We start from the raw sequence: 22494 nt of genomic DNA on the forward strand, positions 1-22494 counted from the left end.
TGGCAGTGCATTTATTTCTTGGATTGGATTGGATGTACCTTTATTCGTCTGACAGTGGAGAAATGGACGTTTCACAGCAGCAAAGTTAGGAAAGGAAAGAAAGAAGTCGAAAAACAACATACAGGAACTGCTGCAAAGGCAGCCACTCTCGCACAAAATAACAAATAATATGACAACGCAAAGACACGACACGGGGAGTCATTCAGTCTTCGGCACCTTCTTTGTGACGTGCCGCAGTTCGAGATGAAAGAGGAGAGGATCAAAGCATCCTTTTCACCAGTGAATCAGGGACATCATGGCGGAATGTGCACGTCGACTACAAGCTAAATGTCGAAAGCAAACACGCAATTGTAGCCTCCATTGCCGAAAAGTGATTGTCTCCCATCTCCTGCCCCACGTCGGCAACGGGAGCCGCGGGAGGCAGGCCTCCCCCCCCCCCCCCCCCCCCCATTCACCTCATTTGCACCAATGTTCAGGTTTAAAGTTGCAGCTGTGTTTTGACGCAAGCAAAGTGTGCGTTGAGGAGAACGCTGAGCTCGGCGCAAACACAACATTGATCGCTCCTGCAGCAGAAAAATGGAGGGGGGGTGTGGTCGATGGACACTGCAACGCTGGGTCAGCAAAGGGGGGAGGGGCCTCACATACATACACAAGAAAAGGCAACTAAGCAGAGTTGTGATAGCAACACTTTTGTCATATCATATTTCATTTTAGGTATTTTTATATCATCAAAATTACATCTCACTGACTAGCTAGCTAGCTATTTGCTATCTATTAGCTATGTTAGCTGGCTGGCTATCTAGCTATTAGCTACATGGCTGTCTGGCAATCTAGCTAGCTATCCATTTGCTATCAGTTAGCTGTCTATCTGCCTAGCTATCTAGGATCCGCTTGGCTGGCCAGCTAGCCAGCTATCTATTAGCTATATGACTGTCTGGCTATCGAGCTAGCTATCTATTAACCGTTTGGCTGGCTATCTAGCCAGTTATGTATTTGCGATATGGCTGTCTGGCGATCGAGCTTGCTATCCATTTACTACCTATTTGCTATTTAGTAGCTATCTGCTAGCTGTCTGTATGGCTATCTAGATAACTATCTATTAGCCGTCTGGCTGGCTACCTAGCTAGCTATCTATCTATTAGCTATATGGCTGTCTGGCTATCTAGCTAACTATCTATTAGTTGTCTGGCTGGCTACCTAGCTAGCTATCTATCTACCTATCGATCTATTAGCTAAATGGCTGTCTGGATATCTAGCTATCTATTAGCTGGCTGGCTTTCTATTAGAGTTACTTTCAGGTTAGTAAGACTTATCCTGTGACTGTAAAGTGACCTTGAGAGTTTTGAAAGGCGCATATGAATGAAATTTCTTCTTCTTATTATAACGGAAAGGAGACGGACGAGCAACAGGCAAGTCGTGGCCGTTTCCCGAAGATGGCGCATTTTTGTACGTATCAGAAGCTGTGAAATTTTGCAACACTAGCTGGAAGTGGAGCATTTTGCCTCGGTCAATCCATGTCGGAAGCAAAGCTCGAAAGACACACGAGCTGTTTTGATAGCGCCGCGCTAGCGCCCCAGGATCAGAGTCCCTATCAGAACGCCTTTAATAGTCCAACAACGGCAACATTTACAGTCCACGGCAGCAATTTCAAACAAGAGTCTTCTCCAACAAGAGAAAAGTGCTTTTTGTTGACCAGAAAGTCGAGATGTTTGGCCCAAAAGTCCAAAGTAGCCAACAAAACCATGAGTAAAACGCCGCGTGTTTGCTTTCAACATTTAGCTTGTAGTCGAGGTACACATTCCACCATGAAGTCCCTGATCCACTGCTGAAAAGGACATGTCGACAACCTCCTCTTTCATCTAGAACTGCTTCATGTCACAAAGAGGGTACAGCAAGTGCTGAAGAATGAATGACTGTTTGTGTTGTCATCTTATTTGTTATTTAGTTTGTTTTTGTTTTACTTCAAGATGGCTGCCGCGAGAGTGGCTGCCTTTACAGCAGCTCCTGTATTTTGTTTCTACCTCTTCCTTTCATCACTTTGCTGCTTTGAAATGTCAACGTCTCCACTGGGAGACGAATAAAGGCGAATCCGATACTAGTTCAATGTGGTGCATTTTCCAAAATAACATCCTGTTTTTGAACACGATGTGAAAAATGCAAATGCAAAGCTTTGGTTTATTGGCTGGCCATTTCTTCAATCGTTGAAAAAATGTCCCCGATCAATATCAGTCAAGGTATTGATTGACGCTTGTGTACTCACCGATAGCGTGGAGAGACACACGGCCTCGCTACGTCCATTTTCAATCATCCCAATGACGGACAGCTAATGTCTTCTTCCTGACACACGTCATGATGAAGATGAAGATTTAATTTTGCAGCGTCACGCTGTTATGCAAATAAATACAAAGCTAGTAAGTCTGTAAGTAAGGAATCTGCTTAACATTAAATACAAAGCTAGCTAGCTAGCTAGCTAGCCATTAGACAGCTAACAGATAGCCAGCCAGCCAGCCAAGAATAAAAAATCAATTGATCCAGATCCAGGAAGGAGATGCTCTACTTTTCTTGATTTGAGTTGTGCAATTTTAAAGGGCCGCGCGTGACCCTGCTCTCCAGGCGCTCCCTTGTCGCCCGCGGTGACTTCCTCATTCCTCTTTTAAAGGGCCTTCAGCTGAGCTTCAGGCCAATCAGGTCCAAGTTCCAAAGGGCTCTTCCCAGGTGCTTGCCATCACCCTTTCACAAACAATTAATCATCATCATCATCATCATCCATTTCATTTGTAAGCGCCTTCCAAAACTCTCAAGGTCACTTTACAGTCACAGGATCAGGTTTTCTGTGGGTGAGCAGGGGCAGCCACATGCGCCAGCGTTCACTCAACCGGAAGTAACTCAAAAAGATACAAAGCTAGCTAGCTAATAGATAGCTAGCTAGATAGCTAATATGTTTTTCTGTGGGTGAGCGGCGGCAGCCACACGCGCCAGCGTTCACTCAACTGGAAGTAACTCAAAAAGATAGAAAGCTAGCTAGCTAATAAATAGCTAGACAGCTAATAGATAGCTAGCTAGATAGCTAATATGTTTTTCTGTGGGTGAGCGGCGGCAGCCACACGCGCCAGCGTTCACTCAACCCGTAAGTAACTCAAAAAGATAGAAAGCTAGCAAGCTAGCTAATAGACAATGTGCGTTGCGAACGGCCCCCTTTGGGGGTGAAAAGCAAGATGGTGGCAAAACCAAAAGAAGATGGCAACAAAAAGCATCCGATGTGGCACAAGGAAGCAAGCGCTTTATTTGCGTGGGACGATGAAGACAAAGCAAAAGCAAAAGCAACGGCGTGCGTGCGAGCATCTTTGGACGCCTCCAAATGTCCTCTTGAACACAACAACACGTCGAGGAAGAAGTGCTGCGCCAGGAAATGAAAAAAGGGGCGTCGACCAAACGTCCGACACCTCGAAAGAAGTACAGAAGACGGCCTAAGGAACCTTTTCAGCGCTCAAATTGCAAGTTCACTTCGCAAGCTAACATGGGAGCTCACGTCGGAAGCTTCCTCTGCGTTAGCATAAACGCTCAGGTCCTTTTACGCATTAGCTTTAAGGCTAACGTGCAACGCTAAGCAGCAAAGGGAAAATGAGACTGTTGACATTGGAAGCTAAGAGGGAAGCTAACGTCAGATGGACGACTGAAGGTTCACCATGGAAACGGAATGCGCAAGCTAGGCCTCACCTCGATGGCTTTAGAAGCTAACGCTGGAAGCTAATGTTGGCGAAGCGCACTCAGCGGTCTTGGTCTTCCTTTAGACCACGGACAAGAGCTCCCAACCTTCGACGTTTACTTTAGAAGCTAACGTGATTCCCGGCGGCGTGCCGCACGCATGAGCAGGAAGCATCGCCCGGCCGGGTGAGTCGCCCGTGGAGGCGGGCGGCGGCGTTTGGCTTTGTTTTGTTTTAGGGAGCGAGCCCAAGAAGGCGGCGGCGGTCACGTGCTCACTTTGGTTGACAGGAAGTGCAAATTTGGGCTTGGCGCAACGGAAGACGACGCGTCTGCCTGACGCTTAGCGTCGGCGCTGGGCGGGGCGGCGACGCCCACCGCCAATCAATCTTTTTCCGCCACAACCGATTGATTGTCAGCCACGTTTTTGCCTGGTTTCACATTTTCGGGACGATGGGCTCCACCGGCTGCGTTGGCTTGGCACGGTTCACCCGAGAGGTCGCCGCCACTCCAGTGGTCTTCGGCGCCTACGTTAGCCGCTAGCTCGCGGAGTCGCTAAGGGCGCCGCGTCAAGTCACCAGCAAACGGTGAGCCGCCCGCTTGCTAAATTTGCGCCTCCTTGTGGGCAAGAGCTGAGGTCACTCGGGGTGGAGGCGGACGAGGGGGTGGAGCTTACGTAAAAGGAGGTCATGTGACTAACTACATCATCACTAACGCTACGACATGCAGGCGTTTGATATTGTGGACGGGTTTATGTGTTCCTATCTACACGCGAGCCACGCCCCCTGATGCGAAGTGCTTGTTTTGGGCCGCGCCTCTTTGAGGGCGGCTCATCCCGGAGAGCCGCGCCCCCTCAAAATGATCGGACAAACAAAAGCCGAAAGAAAAGAAGGGATAGCGACAACGTAGAAAAAAGGCAAAAAAAAACATTGCAAAGTGAAATCAAATTAGTAAAAAAAGTGTAAATATGTCCGTTTTGAAATGGATTTTAGAATGACAGCTAAAAAACACAAATACAGCTAACATCCGACTTACGACCGAGTTCCGACCAAACGGTCGTACAAAATTGTCGTACGCGTTGCCAGCCTGCTAGCGCATTGCGGTGCCAGGCGTAGAATTAAAATGGAAAAAAATCGGGTCTGAAGTTCATGGTCGTAAGTACAGGCGGTCGTAAGTCAGATGTCGCCCGAGGTAACATCCGACTTACGACCGAGTTCAAACGGTCGTAAGTCAAAATGGTCGTAAGTCGAAATCCATTCAAATTGTTGAAGAGAGACTCAGAGGCTAAATGACTCGGACACCCCGCCCCCCCCCCCCCTACGCACACACGGTCGATTGCTGTGCGAGTGAGATGCTAGCTGGCTGGCCAAAACTGTTGTCTGCGTTGCCGGCCTGCTAGCGCGTTGCAGTGCCAGGCGTAGAATTACAATTTAAAAAATAGGGTCTGGAGGTCGTGGTCGTAAGTACGGGTGGTCGTAAGTCGAGTTGGTCGTAAGTCGCATGTTACCTGTAATTGCAATCTCAAATCATTGCCACCACAAAAAAAACAACAACAACTAATTATGAGTAGGTTCAACATCTGAAAAAAGCTTCAAATCAAGTGGTAAGTTTTGGCCCAAAAATGGTGGCCCAGGAGTGGTCGCGGCAGCCATTTTGGGCCAATCAGGTCTTTTTTTTTTTTTTTTTTTGCTCATTGTACTCGCTCGCATACTCGAGTACATTGTACATGTACTCGCATACAAGCGCCAACGGCGAGGGCCGACTGTCGCTGGCAAAAGTGGGCGTGTGCCACTTTTGCAAAACACTCTGAAAGGGACCAACAACAACAACAACAACAACAACAAAAAGACAAATCATCAGTGTCCATTTTGTCTTTGCGCATCCTGTTTTAGAGTCCAGAGGTGCCGGCGGACTTTTAGGGGTGTGGGGGGGTCGTGAGGGGGTCGTGAGGGGGTCATGAGGGGGGCACAAGAAAAAACCAGCTTGGAGCTTCCAAACATTGCACGTTTTCCTCATTCTTGAGGAGATTTCATCTTCCAATATTTCATATCGGAAGACGAGGCCAGGTCAGGTGACCGGAAAGGGCGAGGGGGGCGCAGTCATCAAGCGGCCGTCAGTCAAACAACTTTCCCAAAAGGGGCGGAGTCAAAAGTGGGGGGGGGGGGGGGCGGAAGCTGGTGATAAGACTCCTCCCTTTGATGAGGAGGAGGAAGGGGGGGGGGCAGTTGTTGGCTCGGCCCCCCCCTTGCCACAAGACCGGAGGAACTTCGGGGGCGGGGCCGTGACCCTGGACCCCGCCCACGCCGCCGCCGCTGGGCAAAGTCGGGCGGGGTTCACGGGGGGGGGGGGCCACTCCGGGGGCGTCCTTATCCCAGGTACCACTGCACACAAACAAACACAAAATAATCAGAAGAAAGTGGCTAGCTGGCTGGCTAGCTAGTTAGCTATGTATTAGCTAGCTAGCTTCCCATCTATTTGAGTTTTTCCGGGTTGAGTGAACGCTGGCGCGCAGAAAAAATATCCTGTGACTGAAGTGTCCCCGAGAGTTTTGAAAGGCAAGCGCTTGTAAATGAAATGGATTATGATGAGTATTATTATTATTATTAATAACTCCAAATCATCTCTCATCTCTCATTTGGGCCTTCAGCTCGTCACCTCGCGGTGGCCTTCCAATCCCAATCAAGTGACCGCCATTGCCGACAACGCCGGCCCCGCCCTTTTTCATGACGTTACACGCAATAATAATCATACTAATAATCATAATCATAATAACAATAATAAAAATAATACATTTCATTTGTAAGCGCCTTAGAAAACTCTCAAAGTTACTTTACAGTTTTTCTATGGGTGAGCAGCGGCAGCCACACGCACCAGCGTTGACTCAACCCGGAAGTAACTCAAATAGATGGAAAGCTAGCTATATAGTTAATACACAGCTAGTTAAATAGCCGGTCAGGGAGCTAGATAGCAAATAGCTAGCTAGCGAGAAGCCAGCTAGATAGCTTTTTTTCCTTTTGGACTGAAAAAAAGAAAGAAGCATGTAATGGAAGGCGTTTTTGGCAAGCTAACGCCCTCAAAGGACGCGGCGGGTGTCAACCCGCATTGCAGCAAATGACTTTGGACGGCTTTTCAAAGCAAGCAAATACGACAAATATACCAGAACAATACGTCGCCTTTACAAAATGCATTCTGAAAGAAAAAAAAGCAAAGGAAAAGTTTGCCACAAAGTGTGTGTTTTCGGTAGTATACTTGGGATTGAGTGTGTGCGTGTGTGTGTGTGTGTGTGTGTGTGTGTGTGTGTGTGTGTGTGTGATGGGAGAAGAAGAGTGGGAGGTTAGTTTTTAATCAAGACAAGTTGCTGACGTGGCGACTTTTCTTCTTGGCTCTGCACTGCAGACTGTCCTGAAAACACCCCCCACCCCGAGTGCCAGTGTGTCTTACTGTGTGTGAGAGTGTGTGTGTGTGTGAGAGAGTTTAGTCGTGGTCAATTGAAGAGGAGCCTGTTGAAGCTCTAACAAAATATGTCAACGTGACAACAAGAAGAAGCTTAATGACGCTTTAAGTCATTAACATAGCATGCTAATGCTAATTGAAAAAGTGTGTGTGTGTGTCCAAAAGGATGTTGGGGTCTTCCCGTTCAAGTGAAGACAAGCACTCTCTTCTTTTCTTTTTCCCTCTCAGTCGACACACACACACACACACAGCTTGCGCTCAGCTGAGTCAGCACGTCTTGCACGCTTGCAGTCACCTTCAAAATGTCCACGTGGGACACACACACACACACACACACACACACACACACACTTTGACGACATAACTGTGACACAATCTTATTTAACGGGTCGGCTTCTTAACCACAATGTGTGTGTGTGCGTGTGTGTGTGCGTTGATGGCATGATGGAGTGCCCCCCCTTTTCCTCCATCTTTGCCCTGATGGTCACCCACAGCAACTTACCGGCCGTGCGCACGCTCCCTCGCAAAGAAGCTGCCATCTGCCCCCCCCCCCCCCCCCACCCCTCCACAGCCCAGGGCGAGACCCCCCTCATACGCACGCTCGCTCGCAGGGGGCCGCCGCGTTGGGCTGCGCTAGCTAAGTGGCGGCCGCTTTATGCACGTCGGCATTCATCTTGGTGGGGGCATTCGGGGTGGGGGCGTTTACCTGCGGCTGCTGCGGGATGTTGAAGGCGGGGTCTCGCGGGCCGACGCTCACGAATCGTTGGGCGGGGGAGCCGGCGGGCGGGGCCGAGTACGCTGAGGAGCAGACGGAACGTATCCAAAGTCACTTTCGGGTGACTTTTCGAGCGACGAGGGGACTCACCGGGCGACGACGGCGAGTTGCCCCCCGCCTCGCCGGAGGAGGTGGCGGGCGGCTTGGCGTCGACGGGCAGCGGGACGGGACGGGCCATGGGGGGTGGCGGAGGGGGGGGCAGCATGGGCGCGGCCAGGAACGGGTTGGGGACTTTTCCCTGGGAGCTCCCGTTGGCCTGGGGGGAGGGGGAGGGGGCGGGGTCAAAAATGCATCATCAAGCGATGGAAGGGGGTGGGGGTGGGGGGGGGGGGGCTTGATTTGCTATGTGGACACGGCCTTACGTCGAGGAAGCCCACCTGCGCGGCCGTCTGGGCGCCGTCGGGACACACCAGCTGCACAAAGTCCTTGAGGGGGTCCTGCGGGTGGTACCTGATGGCGGCGTGCGAGAAGTACGAGGCCGGCTGCTGCAGGATGGGCGACGGCGAGAAGTGCAGGCCCGACGCCGCCGCCGCCGCGTGCGGGCTGGCTGCGGGGAGGACACCGACGCGTTACACCTCAAAACGGGGGAGGGGGGGGGGGCTTATGATGGAGGGCACAGTCGGCATCACAACAAACGAAGGAAGGAAGAATAATGGCGGGAAGGAAAGTATGCAAGCGCGGGCGTCTTTACCTTGTCGAGAGATGAAAGAGCTAGCTAGCGAGCCACGTAGCTTGTACGCTGCTTTCCCAAAGCCCAGCAGAAGAAGAAGAAGAAGAAGAAGAAGAAGCGGCGTAAACATTCCACGGCAGAACACGCATGCGACGTCATCAAGCACGTGCGCGGGCGTTGCCGCGGCGACGCTACCTGGCTCCTCGTGCCAGCCGCCCGGCGAGCGGCCCGTCGCCGGGTAATACGAGTCCTCGCCGGGACTGTCGCCGTCCTCCTCCATGCACTTGACGCGCTTGGCCGAGCTGCACGCACGCGCGCAAACTTGTGGTTTTGTTTGCTACTTTGGACATTTTTGTTCCCGCAAGTGAAAGTACCTGGAGGAGGAGGAGGAGGTGCCGGGGAGGGGCCTCCTCATGGCCGCCGGGCTAGTGCCGTAGTAGGACGAGCCGTCCAGGTCGGCCAGCGAGAAGTTGGGCCCCGTGCCGGCCGCGACGGGGGCTGGAAAACAACCCGCGCCCCCCAAAGTCAACAGCCCAAACAAACACACACACAGCACGTTTGTCCTCCTTCAAGTCCTCCATCAGGAAAGAAGGAAGAAGAAGGGATGCAAGTCATTTAATGTCAAATGGGAAAGAACAAGGTGGACGACGTGCAGCAAACTCCCCAACAACCCCCCCCCTCAATGCTTTATTGACGGAGGAGGAGGAGGAGTGGCGCCAAGACCTTCTGGCGACACGCCACTTTTGTGCACACCTCAGCAGCGTCCATCCATCACCAGGGTGGGGGCGCCCCCATCCACACCCCTCCCCCCAACAAGACAGTCGCTTCCTTTGCCAGCAAGTGTCCAAATTGGCCAGCAACGGGCCAACTCGAGTCACACGGGGAAAAAAAAAACTTGCAAAGGAATGCCACACTAATTGTGAAAAACGAAGGGGGCGGGGTCAAGGAAATCCGCTTCGAAGCAGCCATATTGGTCCTTCGTTGCATCAGCGTCTTTTCTTTCATGTCCACTTTGGGCAAAAAGTGGGGACTCCCCCCCCCCCCTTCCCCCGCGCGCCCAACCGTTGCGTCGATGTGGCAAACGAGGGAGGGGCAAAGTCAACGTGGCGCATACATTGAGTCAAGTGAGCAATTACACTAAGTACACTCCATCACTGACCCCGCCTCCGCGCCGCTTTAATAGAATATTGATCCACGCTGGCGCGCACGTGCACGTGAATGGTGTCACGTCTGAACAACGCCAAGGTCACCTGACGCGCGCGTGTCAATTTCCACGCGTGTCCTCATTCGCGTGTTGAGCTCACGTTTGCCCCCCCCCCCCCCAAACAACCCTGTTATCTTCTCCATCCACTTGCATGCATCCCCCCCCTGACCCCCGACCCCCTCCCCACTGGAATCCGGAAGTTTCCTGCACAAAAGTTTGGGTGGTCGCCACGACAACGCGGCGTCGCGTTTGTCACTTTGACGTCATCGCCCGCACTTTGTGGGGGTGGGCGGGGGGCCGCGACCTTTAAGAAGTACACGGGTGCACGGCAGACAGACAGACAGACAGACAGATGGAGACAGTGAGACAGACAGAGAGAGATCTATGGCAGCCTGTCGATGGCTGCCACCGGAAAGCGGCTGTCAGCATGATTGCAGCCCCGCCCCCCGGCCTGGCCCCGCCTACCAGCACCACAGAGCCATCCATCTTTCTTTCACACGCCGGTCTGTTGAATGTGCGTACAAAGTCTTTTCTTACTCTGTGAGACTCGAACAAGTTCGGAAACGGTAAAAACTCCCGGCGTGACAAAACTCTCCTGGAAGCCCAAATGACCTGAAAGGCACACAAGAAGGAAATTCCGTCACCCTGAAAGAGAAAGTTGAAGGCAGAAAATTGCGCTCAGTCGCCAAGATAGCCCCTCCCCCCGTCACCAGAAGACCCCAAAAGTCCCTTTTGTCCCTTCTCTGTCTCAAAAAGTCCAGTCAAAGTAAATGGTGCGGATTTTCTTCTTGTGCTTCTTCATGTCATCGCTTTGCTGCCGCCAATTGCAAATGTCTGCCTTGTGTGACCAATAAAGTTTTTTGGGTTTTGAATCTTCTCTTGTCTTCTGCCTTTGTCGTGGGCATGTGTTGCGTTGGACACTCACCGTTCTCGCTCCGCTCTTTCATGTCGGGCTCGCCCGCCTGGTTTGGGCTCTCGGATTGGCCGCCTTCTGCAACCGCAACACACGCGCATTAGGACATGTGACCCGGTCACCAAGGGCAAAGGTCGTGACCTGGCAAAAGGCCGGGTCACGGCCCTGTCAATCGATTGCAACCAGGAAAGTCGCTTCATGCTGAAGACAAGCAGTCGCTTGCCAAACCAGACAGGTGGCGCTGACACACACACACACACACACGCGCACACGCACACACACACACACGCACACACACACACGCACACACACACTTGGATGCTGTGAGTGTGCGCTTGAGCAAGCTAAAACAAAAAGCATCAGTGTAACCATGGCAACAGGTGAAGGGTGCTGTGTGTGTGAGAAGTAGTGATGTGTCGTTGGCAAACGAGCCAGTTCTTAGAGCCGGATCTCTGAAGTGAACAAACAAGGAGCCGGAAATGGGGCCATATCAATAAAAATATTTGATATAGTGGATTTTTTGTACATGAGTAAGTCGTTTTTCACATCATATTACATGATATTTTGGTAGCTAATTAATTTAAGCAACAAAAAACAAACAAACGGAGGAGCCATTTGGGAGCCAAACGAGCCGGATCTTTTTAGTGAGCCGTGCCAAAAGAAGCGGCTCTCCGAAAAGAGCCGGAATTCCCGTCACTCGTGCGAAGGTGGGGGGGGGGGGGGGTCATGAGTGTGCGTTGGAGGGCACTTTCACACACTGCCCCCCCCCCCCCCCCACTTCCCATTGAGGCCCCAATACAGACTAATTAAATATGCTAATATGGCGTGGGAGCCGAGTGGCCCATCTGCCCCCATTGCCTCAACACGGAACCACACGCACACACTTGAAAATACAAAGTTTTTGGGGGCGGTTGCCTGGCCGCCATTTTGCTTTCCAGCGCAAACACCCGCCAACCTTTGCCGAGCCTCCTCAATCGCATTTTGTGACGCAGCGGAGACAGCTTTCTATCTATTTGAGTTACATCCGGGTTGGCGCATATGGCTGCCGCTGCTCACCCACAGAAAAACTGATCCTGTGACTGTAAAATGATCCAATGAAATGTATTATTATTAATATTTGTACATTATGTTGTTCACTTGAGCTATCTAGCTAGCTACCTAGCTAGCTATTAGCCAGCTGGCTGGCTATCTATCTACTTTGCTATATATTTGCCATTTATAAGCTATCTATAGGCTAGCTAGCTAGCTAGCTATCTATTAGTTATCTATTATCTATTAGCTAGCTATGTATTTGAGTTACTTCTGGGTTGAGTGAACACTGGAGCATGTGGCTGCCGCTGCTCACCCACAGAAAAACTGATCCTGTGACTGTAAAGTGACTGAGAGTTTTGAAAGGCGCTTAGTAATCAAATGGATTATTATGATGATTATTATTAGCGGTGCAAAAATCGGCGACACTTTTTGAGAGGAACCCAAATGGGATGCGTCGCCCAGAACAAGTGGCCCCGCCCACCATCCAAAACCCATCGGTGACAAGGACACAGTGAGAAAGAGAGCAAGAAGGCGCCCGTCAACAGCAAAGTTGAGAGCCCGAGCCGCAAGATGCTGACGTGGCACCGACGTGCCAAGCGCGCGTCCGACCGAGGGTGGGGAGGTGGGGGGGTTGCTGAGGGGGCGGAGTCCCATTGATGAATGTGCGCATCGATCGCTCGCTCGCTCGCTCGCTGCAGCTTCACTTTCCCTAATGATCCAAACTCCCTAATGGAGCGCACTCACGCTCGTGCATGCCCCGCCCCCTCACTTCCTTTTCTCTCTTCCCGACGCTGCGAACGCTGAAACAAGCAACATCGGTTGGGGGATGGGGGGGGTCTTGGGTGACATCAAGTCAAGTTTTGGAAGGTGAAGTGATGCAAGTTGGAATGCAAATGGAGGAGGTAAGGGGGGAGGTAAGGGGGGAGGTAAGGGGGGAGGTCTCCTTAGCGGCAGCCGGAAAACACAACAACAAGCGTCTGCTCTCCATATTTCATGCAGACAGATGAACAAATGACAAATTCATGCATTTGGAGATTTGGGGAAGGGGAGGGGTCTCCCCAGGAGGTGTGCGGGGCCAACGTGGGAGCCCAACAAGGCACCGGATTTGTTCACATGAAATCAGGCTTGCGTTTGTTTGGCAAAGCGGAAACGGTGATTGGTGCTCACTCGTATCCCCGCGACTTGCGTTTGTTAGCGGACGGGGGCCAAATCCAGCGGCCGACGTCACCTCAGATGACCTCAAAGAACAAAGTGGGTCGGCAACGCTGGCTAGCATGTCCGGCGGCTCATCGACGACGCGCCAACATCAACCATCGATCCGCACACCAGTGGACCAGCGATGGGAATTGCGGCTCTTTTCAGAGAGCCGCTTCATTTGGCTCGGCTCACTAAAATAATCCGGCTCTTGTGGCTCCTCAGTTTGTTTGTTTTTTTTTGTTGCTTAAATTAATTAACTACCAAATATTGTGTAAAATTATGGCTGATAATGTCAATACCGCCGACCTTTGACCCTCTCGCCACCTTACCCTTGGTTTGTCCCCCTAAGCGCTAGTGATGGGAATTCCGGCTCTTTTCAGAGAGCCAGTTCTTTTGGCTCAGCTGACTAAAAAGATCCGGCTCTTTTGGCTCCCAAATGGCTCCTCAGTTTGTTTTTTTTTTTTTTTTGTTGCTTAAATTAATTAACTACCAAAAATCACATGAAACGATGTGAAAAACGAATTACTCGTGTAAAGAAAATTACAGTATATCCAATATTTTGATTGCGATGGCTTGATTTCTATGTGTACAGAGTTAGCGGATGCAAACTTTGACTTTCCCTGTGGTGACTCTGGTCGGATGATCAGCTGTCACTCATTTGCTTTTCATATTTATAATGGTATCATAGCAACGAGTAAAACATATCATCATTGAATAATAACAGCATAACGTAATCACATTTGTCCACCTGTCTACCCTAAACACCCCCTTCTCCTCACTGCTGCGTGTGTCTGTAATTCTCCCCTCCCTCCCCTACCACGGATATTGACCTATCACGTGTGACTTTAACCGAAGACCGGGGGCGGGGAATAGAAGACAAAAAAAAGTCGGCTCCCATTTCCGGCTCCTTGTTCGGAACCGGCTCTCTTGGTTCACTTCAGAGAGCCGGCTCTAAGAACCGGCTCGTTTGCGAACGATACATCACTAAAGTGGACCCCCCCGCCAATCCCCGCAACCCCCCGCCTGGTCAAAGCCCACCGCAACTTGTTTCGTTGGCGGGCCACAAACGTGGCCACCCGCTGCGGTCCTCGCTGCCCTGAAACACGGGCCTGCGCCACCCCCCCCCCCCCCCCTGGAGGCGCTCCAACATCTGCGTTAGCCGCCGGCATCTGCGCAGCATTTAAAACAATCGATAGCGTGAAAAAAAGGGAAATGCGGGCGGGTGGGCGGGGCCTGGCTTCCTGTGTGAGAGCTGCATCCCAATTAGGAAGACAAGAAAGAGGCGGCGGCTTCTCAGTCGCAACCACGGGTCAACTTTGACCTGCGTCCTCAAACTAACCTCAAAACTGAAACGTGTGTGTGTGTGTGTGTGTGTGTGTGTAGGTGCGCGTGTTTTAGAGGTGAGCTGAGGACAATGAGCCAATCCGGCCTGATGAACCTGTGGCACACTGTGCACACACACACGCACAAACACACACTGAATAATAATAATAATAATCCATTTCAAAGCGCCTTTCAAAACTCTCAAGGCCACTTTAGTCACAGAATAAGTTTTTTCCTGTGGGTGAGCAGCGGCAGCCACACGCGCCAACATTCTGGCTGTAATTGGGGGGCGGGTTCTCTTTTTAGGCTTTCCGAAGTTGACAAGACGTCAGAAGTTGATCTCGTGAACAACGAAGACGACGAGCTTCACACACATCCCCATCCCCGCTGCATCCTTGAAAGCTGACCCGAAGACGAGGAGGGCGGGGCCAAATGAATTACTCTGCAGACTGTTACGAGCCGGGGGAGGAGAAGGGCGGGGGGAGGGGGGCCTGTCCTACCTGCGCTGACTCAGCACCAGCGCTCAGTCCATCCGTCTAATGGACGGAGACCCAATTTCATTAGCGGGAAACCGCAGCGCAGGCGCGCGCGCGCACGCGCCTACGCCGACGATCGGCGACGCCCCGTTCGCCGTCCTTGTGCGCCTTCGTTGCCTTCTTTGTCCTCCAGGGGTCGTTTTTCAGCGCCGGCCTTCCGCATCTCGATTGGGGAAGGCGGGTGGACCACTTTTGGACATCGGAACCCCCCCGCCCTAATCAATAATTAAAGGACAACCGACACCAAATTTTTGTTTCCTAACTGACATCAGAAAAACGTCTTATTGCATCTCAAATACTTTTTAGTCAATACAAAACACCAGTCAAAATGAAAAAAAAGTGGCCGAAAAACTGCCGCGAATAAGCTCAAAACTGGAGAGATTCACAAAGTCCCGCCCCCTTGTTCGTGACGTCACTTCGGGTCACAAACTGCCTTGCTCCAGAATCAAAACAATGGCTCTGGGCACTACATCGGAGTCCAGATGGCTCCAATCGATACGGAAGGACTTGTTGAATCGATGGCAAACATTTATGCTTTCCTCTTCACAACTACTTGAATCATATTCATAACGTCTGTGTAAGCTCTCAGTGGTACAGGAGTGGTCCATCCATCGATGAGAAGGTTTCTTCAGCCGTTCACTTTTGTACAGATGACGGCTGAAGAAACCTTCTCATCCATCATATTCATAAGTGGATGAGTAACAAGAAAGCATCTTTTTCTGAATCTGAACTCTGAAGCCATTGTTTTGATTCTGGAGCAAGGCAGTTTGTGACCCACAGTGACATCACGAACAAGGGGGCGAGACTTTGTGAATCTCTCCAGTTTCGAGCTCATTCGTGGCACTTTTGGGCCACTTTTTTCCATTTTGATTGGCGTTTTGCATTTGACTCCAAATATCAGCCTGCTTGTTTTGGCTATTTTAGATGCCATAAAACATTTTTCTGACGTCAGTCAGGAAACAAAAAAATGCTGTCGGTAGTCCTTTAAAGGACAACCGACGTCTCCGGCCGGACAAGTTGTGTCCATAATTTGTAAAATGGCTTCAAATGACTCCTACTGAGCGTATTTGACCAAGATTCCACCGCATATAGCTAGCTATAGTTTACCTTTTAAGACTCGCGCTGAATATTCAGAAAGTCTTGTTTTTGAGTTGGTGACGCGTCCGTACGTGACGTCACTAAAGGACAGCCCTTGACCGTAAAAAAAGACGCATTGTCGCGGTCCTTCCATCACGTCAATGTATTTTGCTGTACTTGTTTGGTCTGGGGACCTCGTGTCGCACCCAAAAGCCGCCAGAAGAAGGCGTCCAAGCTCCATATAAGGAATTTATCAGCCTGTGGAAGCGGAGATGGCTACTGGAGGGCGCCATTTTGTGCCTCTTTTTTTTTGGGTGAGAGATTTCCCCCCAATGTTGCCTCAAAATGGCACGGAATGTATGCTTTCCTCTTCAGAATTATTTGTTATTTATGTTATTTATATTCATAACTGGATGTGTCACAAGCAAGCATATTCTCCGAATCTGAAGCCATTGTTTTGATTCTCCAGCAAGGCAAGACGTCTTGGCGTGGCGTCACGAACTGGAGGCGGGACTTTCTGAAAATGCCCAATTCGCAGCTCCGTTTTTTTTGCAGATTTTGGACACTTGCAGTCATTTTGATTGACGTTTTGCATTTGACTAAAACTATCAGCCTGCGTGTTTTGGCTATTTGAGCTGCTATCGTATAACGTTTTTCTGATGTCAGTTAAGAAAGAAAAAAGTGGCGTCGGTTGTCCTTTAAGAGTCTGACGAGGAGGAGCCGCCTTTGACGACGGGTCGCGGGCGTGGAAGAGGCTCGTCCCGCCCCGAGCGCCCCGCACAACAAATCCAAAGAGGTCGGCGTCGTCGGCGGCTACTGACCGGCGCGCACAAAGTAGGCCAGGTAGAGGTCGAGCTCCTTGACGGAGACGCCGATGTGGTGCGGCTGGACGCAGAGCGCCGGGTGGGCGCATCGCGGCGACTTGAGCAGGCGCTCGCCGTCGGTGCTCTCCAGCGGGACCCCCTTGAAGAGGATGACCATGACCAGGTCCAGGCGCCAGACCTTGTCGGCCTGCCGCAGGCAGTCGATGCGGCGCATCTTGCCCTTCTGGTCCGGGTTGGAGAGGACGCAGCAGGGCGCCTTCTTGGCCGTCACGCTCAGCACAAAGTCCTCGCGGCACTCCGGGCGGATGTCCTTGCGCAGCTTGGCCAGCAGGCGCGACGCCCACTTCTGCTTGACTTCGGGCTTCTCGCCCAGAAGCTCCTCTTTGACGCCGCGCTCCTCCTCCTTGGACATGCGCTTCTCGTGCTTCTTGAAGAACTTGCGCTTGCGCGCCTGCAGGTTGAACCACGTGTAGGCGAAGGCGCGGACGTGCGGCAGCAGCGCCTCGATGAACGGGTGGAACTCGTCCTGAGCGACACAAACGAGGACAAGGCATTTCATTTACAAGCGCCTTTCAAAACTCTCAAGGTCACTTGACAGTCACACCATCAGTTTTTTTCTGCGGGTGAGCAGCGGCAGCCACAGGCGCCAGCGTTCGCTCAACCCGAAAGTCACTCAAATAGGTAGAAAGCTAGCTATCTTGCTAATAGATAGCTAATAATAATAATCCATTTCATTTCTAAGCTCCCAAGGTCACTTTACAGTCACACCATCAGTTTTTCTCTGCGGGTGAGCAGCGGCAGCCACAGGCGCCAGCATTCGCTCAACCCGAAAGTCACTCAAATAGGTAGAAAGCTAGCTATCTTGCTAATAGATAGCTAATAATAATAATCCATTTCATTTCTAAGCTCCCAAGGTCACTTTACAGTCACAGGACAAGTTAGCTGGCTAGCTAGCTAGATAGCTTTATAGCTAATAGACAGATATAATAATAATAATAATAGATAGATAGATAGAATGTATGAGTACCTTTCAAAAGAAGGGAAGCGCGTTGTCTATCCGGTCCCCCCTGCCCACCCTCGACCCCCCAACAGGCCTCATGCCAACACAACCCACGCTTTGTTTCCTGTTGGCGGTCGCGGTTTCTCTCCTTTCCCACCGACAACACTCACACGCACGCGCGCGCACACATAGATGCACACGGACGCACGCACATGCGCGCACACACGTGGCAAACGTGGACGTCGGAGGGGGGGGAGGTGTGGGAGCGAGATTCCGCCATGGGAATCGCCACAGGGCGGCGTTTCACTTCCGGATTCTCTCCAAACTTTGCCCCCGCCGAGGTCCGTGACGTCACAAATCAATGCAAGACGCGCATGCGCACGCGCAGATGAACCTCCATTTTTGTTGTTTTTTTGTTGTTGTTGGCGCGTCTTCAGCGAGTTTTTTATTTTGGTTTTGACAGATCGATTTCCTGGTGCACTCACGCCCACCCATCCGCACGCACACAACTGCACTCACACACACACACACACACGCACTCGCACACGCGCACACACACACGCACACACACACAGCTTCATTATGGAGACAGCATTTATGGAATACTTGCTAATGACGTAAACTTGCAACTTGCTTGCTAAAGACAATAATAATAATAATAATAATAATAATAATAATCCATTTCATTTCTAAGCGCCTTTCAAAACTCTCAAGGTTACTTTACAGTCACAGGATCGTTTTTTTTTTCCGCAGGTGAGCAGCGGCAGCCACATGCGCCATCGTGCACTGAACCCAAAAGTAACTCAAATAGATAGAAAGCTAGCTAGCTAGCTAACAGATAGCTAATAGATATCTAGCAGATAGCTAATAGATAGCCAGCTAGACAGTTAGCTAACTAACTAGATAGCCATATAGCTAATATATAGCCACCTACATAGCTAGTTAGCTAGATATCTAATAGATAGCAAATAGATACAGGGTTGGGATAGAAATGAACATTTGGGGTTTTCTTTCTTTCCTTTCCTCTTCCTTTCATAACTTTGCTGCTGTGTTATTTCCCACTTGAGTGAACGCTGGTGCGAATGGCTACCACTGCTCACATGCACAAAAAAAAAATCCAGTGACTGTCAAGTGACCTTGAGAGTTTTGAAAGGCGCTTAGAAATAATAATAATAATACATTGAATTTACAAGCAACAAGAAATCAAATGTATTATTATTATTATTATTATTATTATTATTATTATTATTATTATTATAAAACAAAACAGACTGACATTTTTTTCACACATTTTACGGATAATTTTGGTTTATCATGAATCATAATACAAATAATAATAATATATTATTATTATTATATTTGTATTATGATAATATATATATATAATAATATATTATTATTATTATTATTTGTAATAATAATAATAATAATAATAATAATAATAATAATAATAATACATTTGATTTCTTGTTGCTTGTAAATTACATTTATTATTATTATTATTATTATTATTATTATTTCTAAGTGCCTTTCAAAACTCTCAAGGTCACTTGACAGTCACAGGATCAGTTTTTTTATGAGGGTGAGCAGTGGCAGCCACACGCGCCAGCGTCCACTCAACCTGGAAGTAACTCAGATAGAAAGCTAGCTGGTTAGATGATAGCTAGGTAGCTAATAATAATAATAATAATAATAGCATTTTTTCTTCCTTCGAAATGCCACCAATTAGCGAAATTCTTTTAATTGGATCTTTTTATCGTATGAATGTTTGAGAGGACAAGATATTGGACGTTGTAGTTATTTGGAAGCAAATGCATCATTAGGAATTGATAAGGAAAGATCAATTGAAAGAGAAAAGATGTCGCAATCACCAATTTCCTTTTCGCGTTTCCCTGAATTCAGATGACGCAAAAAAAAAAGAAGGAAGGAAGTGGATGTTTTTGATTTGATTTGATTTGATTTGCTTGAAGTGTGTAATCATCGCGTGAACGAGATTGCCGATCACGTCGCCGATGGCCCGCCCGCCCAAGTGTTTGGCACGCACGCGCGCGCGCGCGCGCACGGAGAGAAAAAGAAGGAACGTTTTGGATTTGGCGTCAACGGATTCTTTTCGATAGAAGGAATTCCACGAATGTGCACGCAGACATTTGGAAAGAACTGGAAGCTTCCATTTTCAAGCCATTTGCAGCTTTGCTCACGCGCGCGCACGAGCTTCGGAGCTCGGGAACTTTCGCCGAGTTTCTGCATTAGGCGCGTCAACTTCGCCAAAGTTGGCGGCGCGTGCGCGTGCGCGTCACGTACCTGCGTGAGACAAAGCGGCGAGTACATGGCTGGTGCGCGTGCGCGCGGACGCCCGCCCCGGCTCCGGAGGGCGCGCGTGCGCGAGACGAAAACCGCGGACGGGGAGGGGGGGTGGAGCCCTCCGGTCGCCCCCCTTGCTCTCACATTTCCCGGCGGGGCTGAACTCTGACCCCGCCGACCCGTTAGCCGGGGGCGCGCCGCCGCCGTCCGAAGAGCAACATGTCGTCCAAAGTGGCAGAGTCCAAAGTGCGGCGCGGGGGGTCGACGGCGAGCTCGCGGGAGCCGACGTGCCGCATGCCGGCCCGAGCGGGAAAGAGCGCCGCCCGGCAAGCCTTGACTGCCCGCCTGCCCGCCTGCCCGCCTGCCCGCCTGCCCGCCTGCCTCCCTCCGTCAAGGCTCGCCCGCTCGCCGGCTGGCTGCTTCTCTCCGACCGGACGAGCCGACTGAAGGATCCGCGCGCGACTAAACTCTTCTTCCATCGGCGCGCGCGCGCGCGCGCGCACCCGCCCGCTCGCGCGTCCGCGTCCTCACTCATCTTATCGATCTCCCGCGACCGAGAGCCCGCGTGGGTCTGCGTGCGCGTGTCCGCGTGCTACGCCTTCAACTTTGACCTCCAGCGCCAAATGGGGCTAGCTAGCTAGCTTTCTAGCTATTTGATTTACTTCCTAGTTGAGCGCTATTAGCTGGATAGCGGTTCGCTATATAGCTGTCAACTCAGATAGCTAACTTGCAACGGTAAAGTGACCTTGAGAGTTTTGAAAGGCGCTTTGAAATGAAATGGATCATTATCGTTATTATAAGTTGGTATATTATTAGCAACTTTTAGCACTTTTTGCATGGAGCCTCTTCGGCATTTTGCAGCTTTTTTGTCGTTGCTGATCAATTTTTGAGTGTGGAGATTCGGCTCGTGCATGGGGGGCATTTCAAAATGGCGTCTTCCTGATCAAGTGTGCGTGTTGCGCTTCCGCTATAGACGTCTTCTGGAAGGATCCAACATCTTAGCGAAGAGGGCGAGGAAAGGAAAAGACAAGAAAAAAACACCCCAAATGCAACGTAAGATGGCCACCGCTGGCCTTCTTTGTCCCCATCGCGAGTGAGGGGCCATTCGTTCACGCGGGGCAAGGATTTGGCAATGGACCACCAATTAAATCTGGCCACCCCCCCCCTCAAAAAAATGGACAAAGTCAGCGTGGGCGTTGCCATGGTAACAAACACTCCGAAATTGGCTCACGTTTGCCGAAAAGAGAACGCGACGTAAACCGTGTGCGTGGTGGGCGAGGGGAGGCGGTGGAAGTGGGAGGAGGGGGAGGCGCTCCACCCGCACCCGCTGAGACGCTGCCAGGCTGGAACCGCGCCAACGGGACCAGCGGTTGGCCTGAAGCTTGGCCGACAACGACGCGAAAATGAGACGGAGACAGAAGAGAAAGAAGGCGGCGAGGAGGAGAAAACAAGGTCACGAATCAGGAAACGCAAGAACAACAAAAAGAAACAGTCCAAAAGCGACCGCTCGCTCGCCAATAACACGAGTGAGCGCTCAAATCCACCAGCTGATGGCGAACATCTCACGCAGCTTCAGCGTCACAACAAGCCACCTTTGCTCTTCCGCTCATCTTCACTAAGACACAACAAGATGTTACGGCCCTACCCGGCAGATCTGACAGGCAAGCCACGCCCCCCGCTGTCCGCCGGTCCCTCCAGGATACCGTTTCGGGTAGTAGAGAGCATGTAAGCTACGTCATCCCTGCCTGTGGATGGTGCTCGGTGCTCGCTTCCGGATTTCAATGGCCTCCCTGATCCTGCGCCGATGTTTGTTTTCTTCACAGTCCATGATATGATTTTCTCTTTTGCAGTGGTCTGTGATGGCTGTCAGGCATTTGAACACCTACAATACACTGTCTGTAGGTAAAGAATCTGTTTTAAACTGTATGCTTTCCTCTTCGGAACTATTTGAATCCTATTCCTAACTGGATGTGTAACAAGAAAGCATCTTCTCGGAATCTGAAGCCATTCTTTGGATTCTCCAGCAATGCAAGAGGTCTTGGCGTGACGTCACGAAGTGGGGGCGGGACTTTTTGAAAATGCCCAATTCGCAGCTCCATTTTTGGCAGATTTTGGACACTTTAAGTCATTTTTGTTGCCGTTTTGCATTTGACTAAAAATATCATACTGTGTGTTTTGGAGAGAGAGAGAGAGAGAGAGAGAGAGAGAGAGAGAGAGAGAGAGAGAGAGAGAGAGAGAGAGAGAGAGAGAGAGAGAGAGAGAGAGAGAGAGAGAGAGAGAGAGAACGAGAGAAAGAGAAAAGGGGAAATAGAGACAGAGAGAAAAAGAGAGAAAGAGGGAGAGCGTGAGAAAGAGAAAAGGAGAGAAAGAGAGTTCGAGGATGGGCAGTGTTATTTAGTGAAGTTGTGTCTTGTCGTGCTGGGTGCATTTGTGGCGGCGGGTGCTTGTGCAAGTGAAGCAAGTGAAGGCAGCAGCGCCGTAGCATTT

General features: G+C 50.5%; 1 protein-coding gene across 7 annotated transcripts in view; it reads right to left on the reverse strand.

The window, feature by feature from the left end:
• Nucleotides 1-2355: 2355 nt before the first annotated feature.
• Nucleotides 2356-22494, reverse strand: part of nfia (nuclear factor I/A) — a 29403-nt gene continuing 9264 nt past the window's right edge. Inside the window, exons 1-11 of one of the 7 annotated variants that reach the window (XM_089000164.1) lie at nt 20008-20779; nt 16704-17232; nt 10730-10795; nt 10342-10416; nt 8975-9098; nt 8796-8902; nt 8622-8669; nt 8293-8477; nt 8021-8186; nt 7862-7953; nt 2356-6083 (exon numbers count right to left, since the gene is read on the reverse strand). In XM_089000164.1, the coding sequence (XP_088856290.1) occupies nt 6069-6083; nt 7862-7953; nt 8021-8186; nt 8293-8477; nt 8622-8669; nt 8796-8902; nt 8975-9098; nt 10342-10416; nt 10730-10795; nt 16704-17232; nt 20008-20034 (1434 nt within the window). In that variant the 5' untranslated portion in view covers nt 20035-20779 and the 3' untranslated portion in view covers nt 2356-6068. Of the gene's footprint in view, nt 6084-7861; nt 7954-8020; nt 8187-8292; nt 8478-8621; nt 8670-8795; nt 8903-8974; nt 9099-10341; nt 10417-10729; nt 10796-16703; nt 17233-17733; nt 18187-20007; nt 20780-22494 lie in introns of those variants that run through there. The other 6 variants (XM_089000160.1, XM_089000158.1, XM_089000163.1 and 3 more) reach the window with 6 other exon arrangements.

The sequence above is a fragment of the Hippocampus bargibanti genome, linkage group LG07 (assembly GCF_051943395.1).
Source record: "Hippocampus bargibanti isolate YZ-2025 linkage group LG07, ASM5194339v1, whole genome shotgun sequence".
Lineage (NCBI taxonomy): Eukaryota > Metazoa > Chordata > Actinopteri > Syngnathiformes > Syngnathidae > Hippocampus > Hippocampus bargibanti.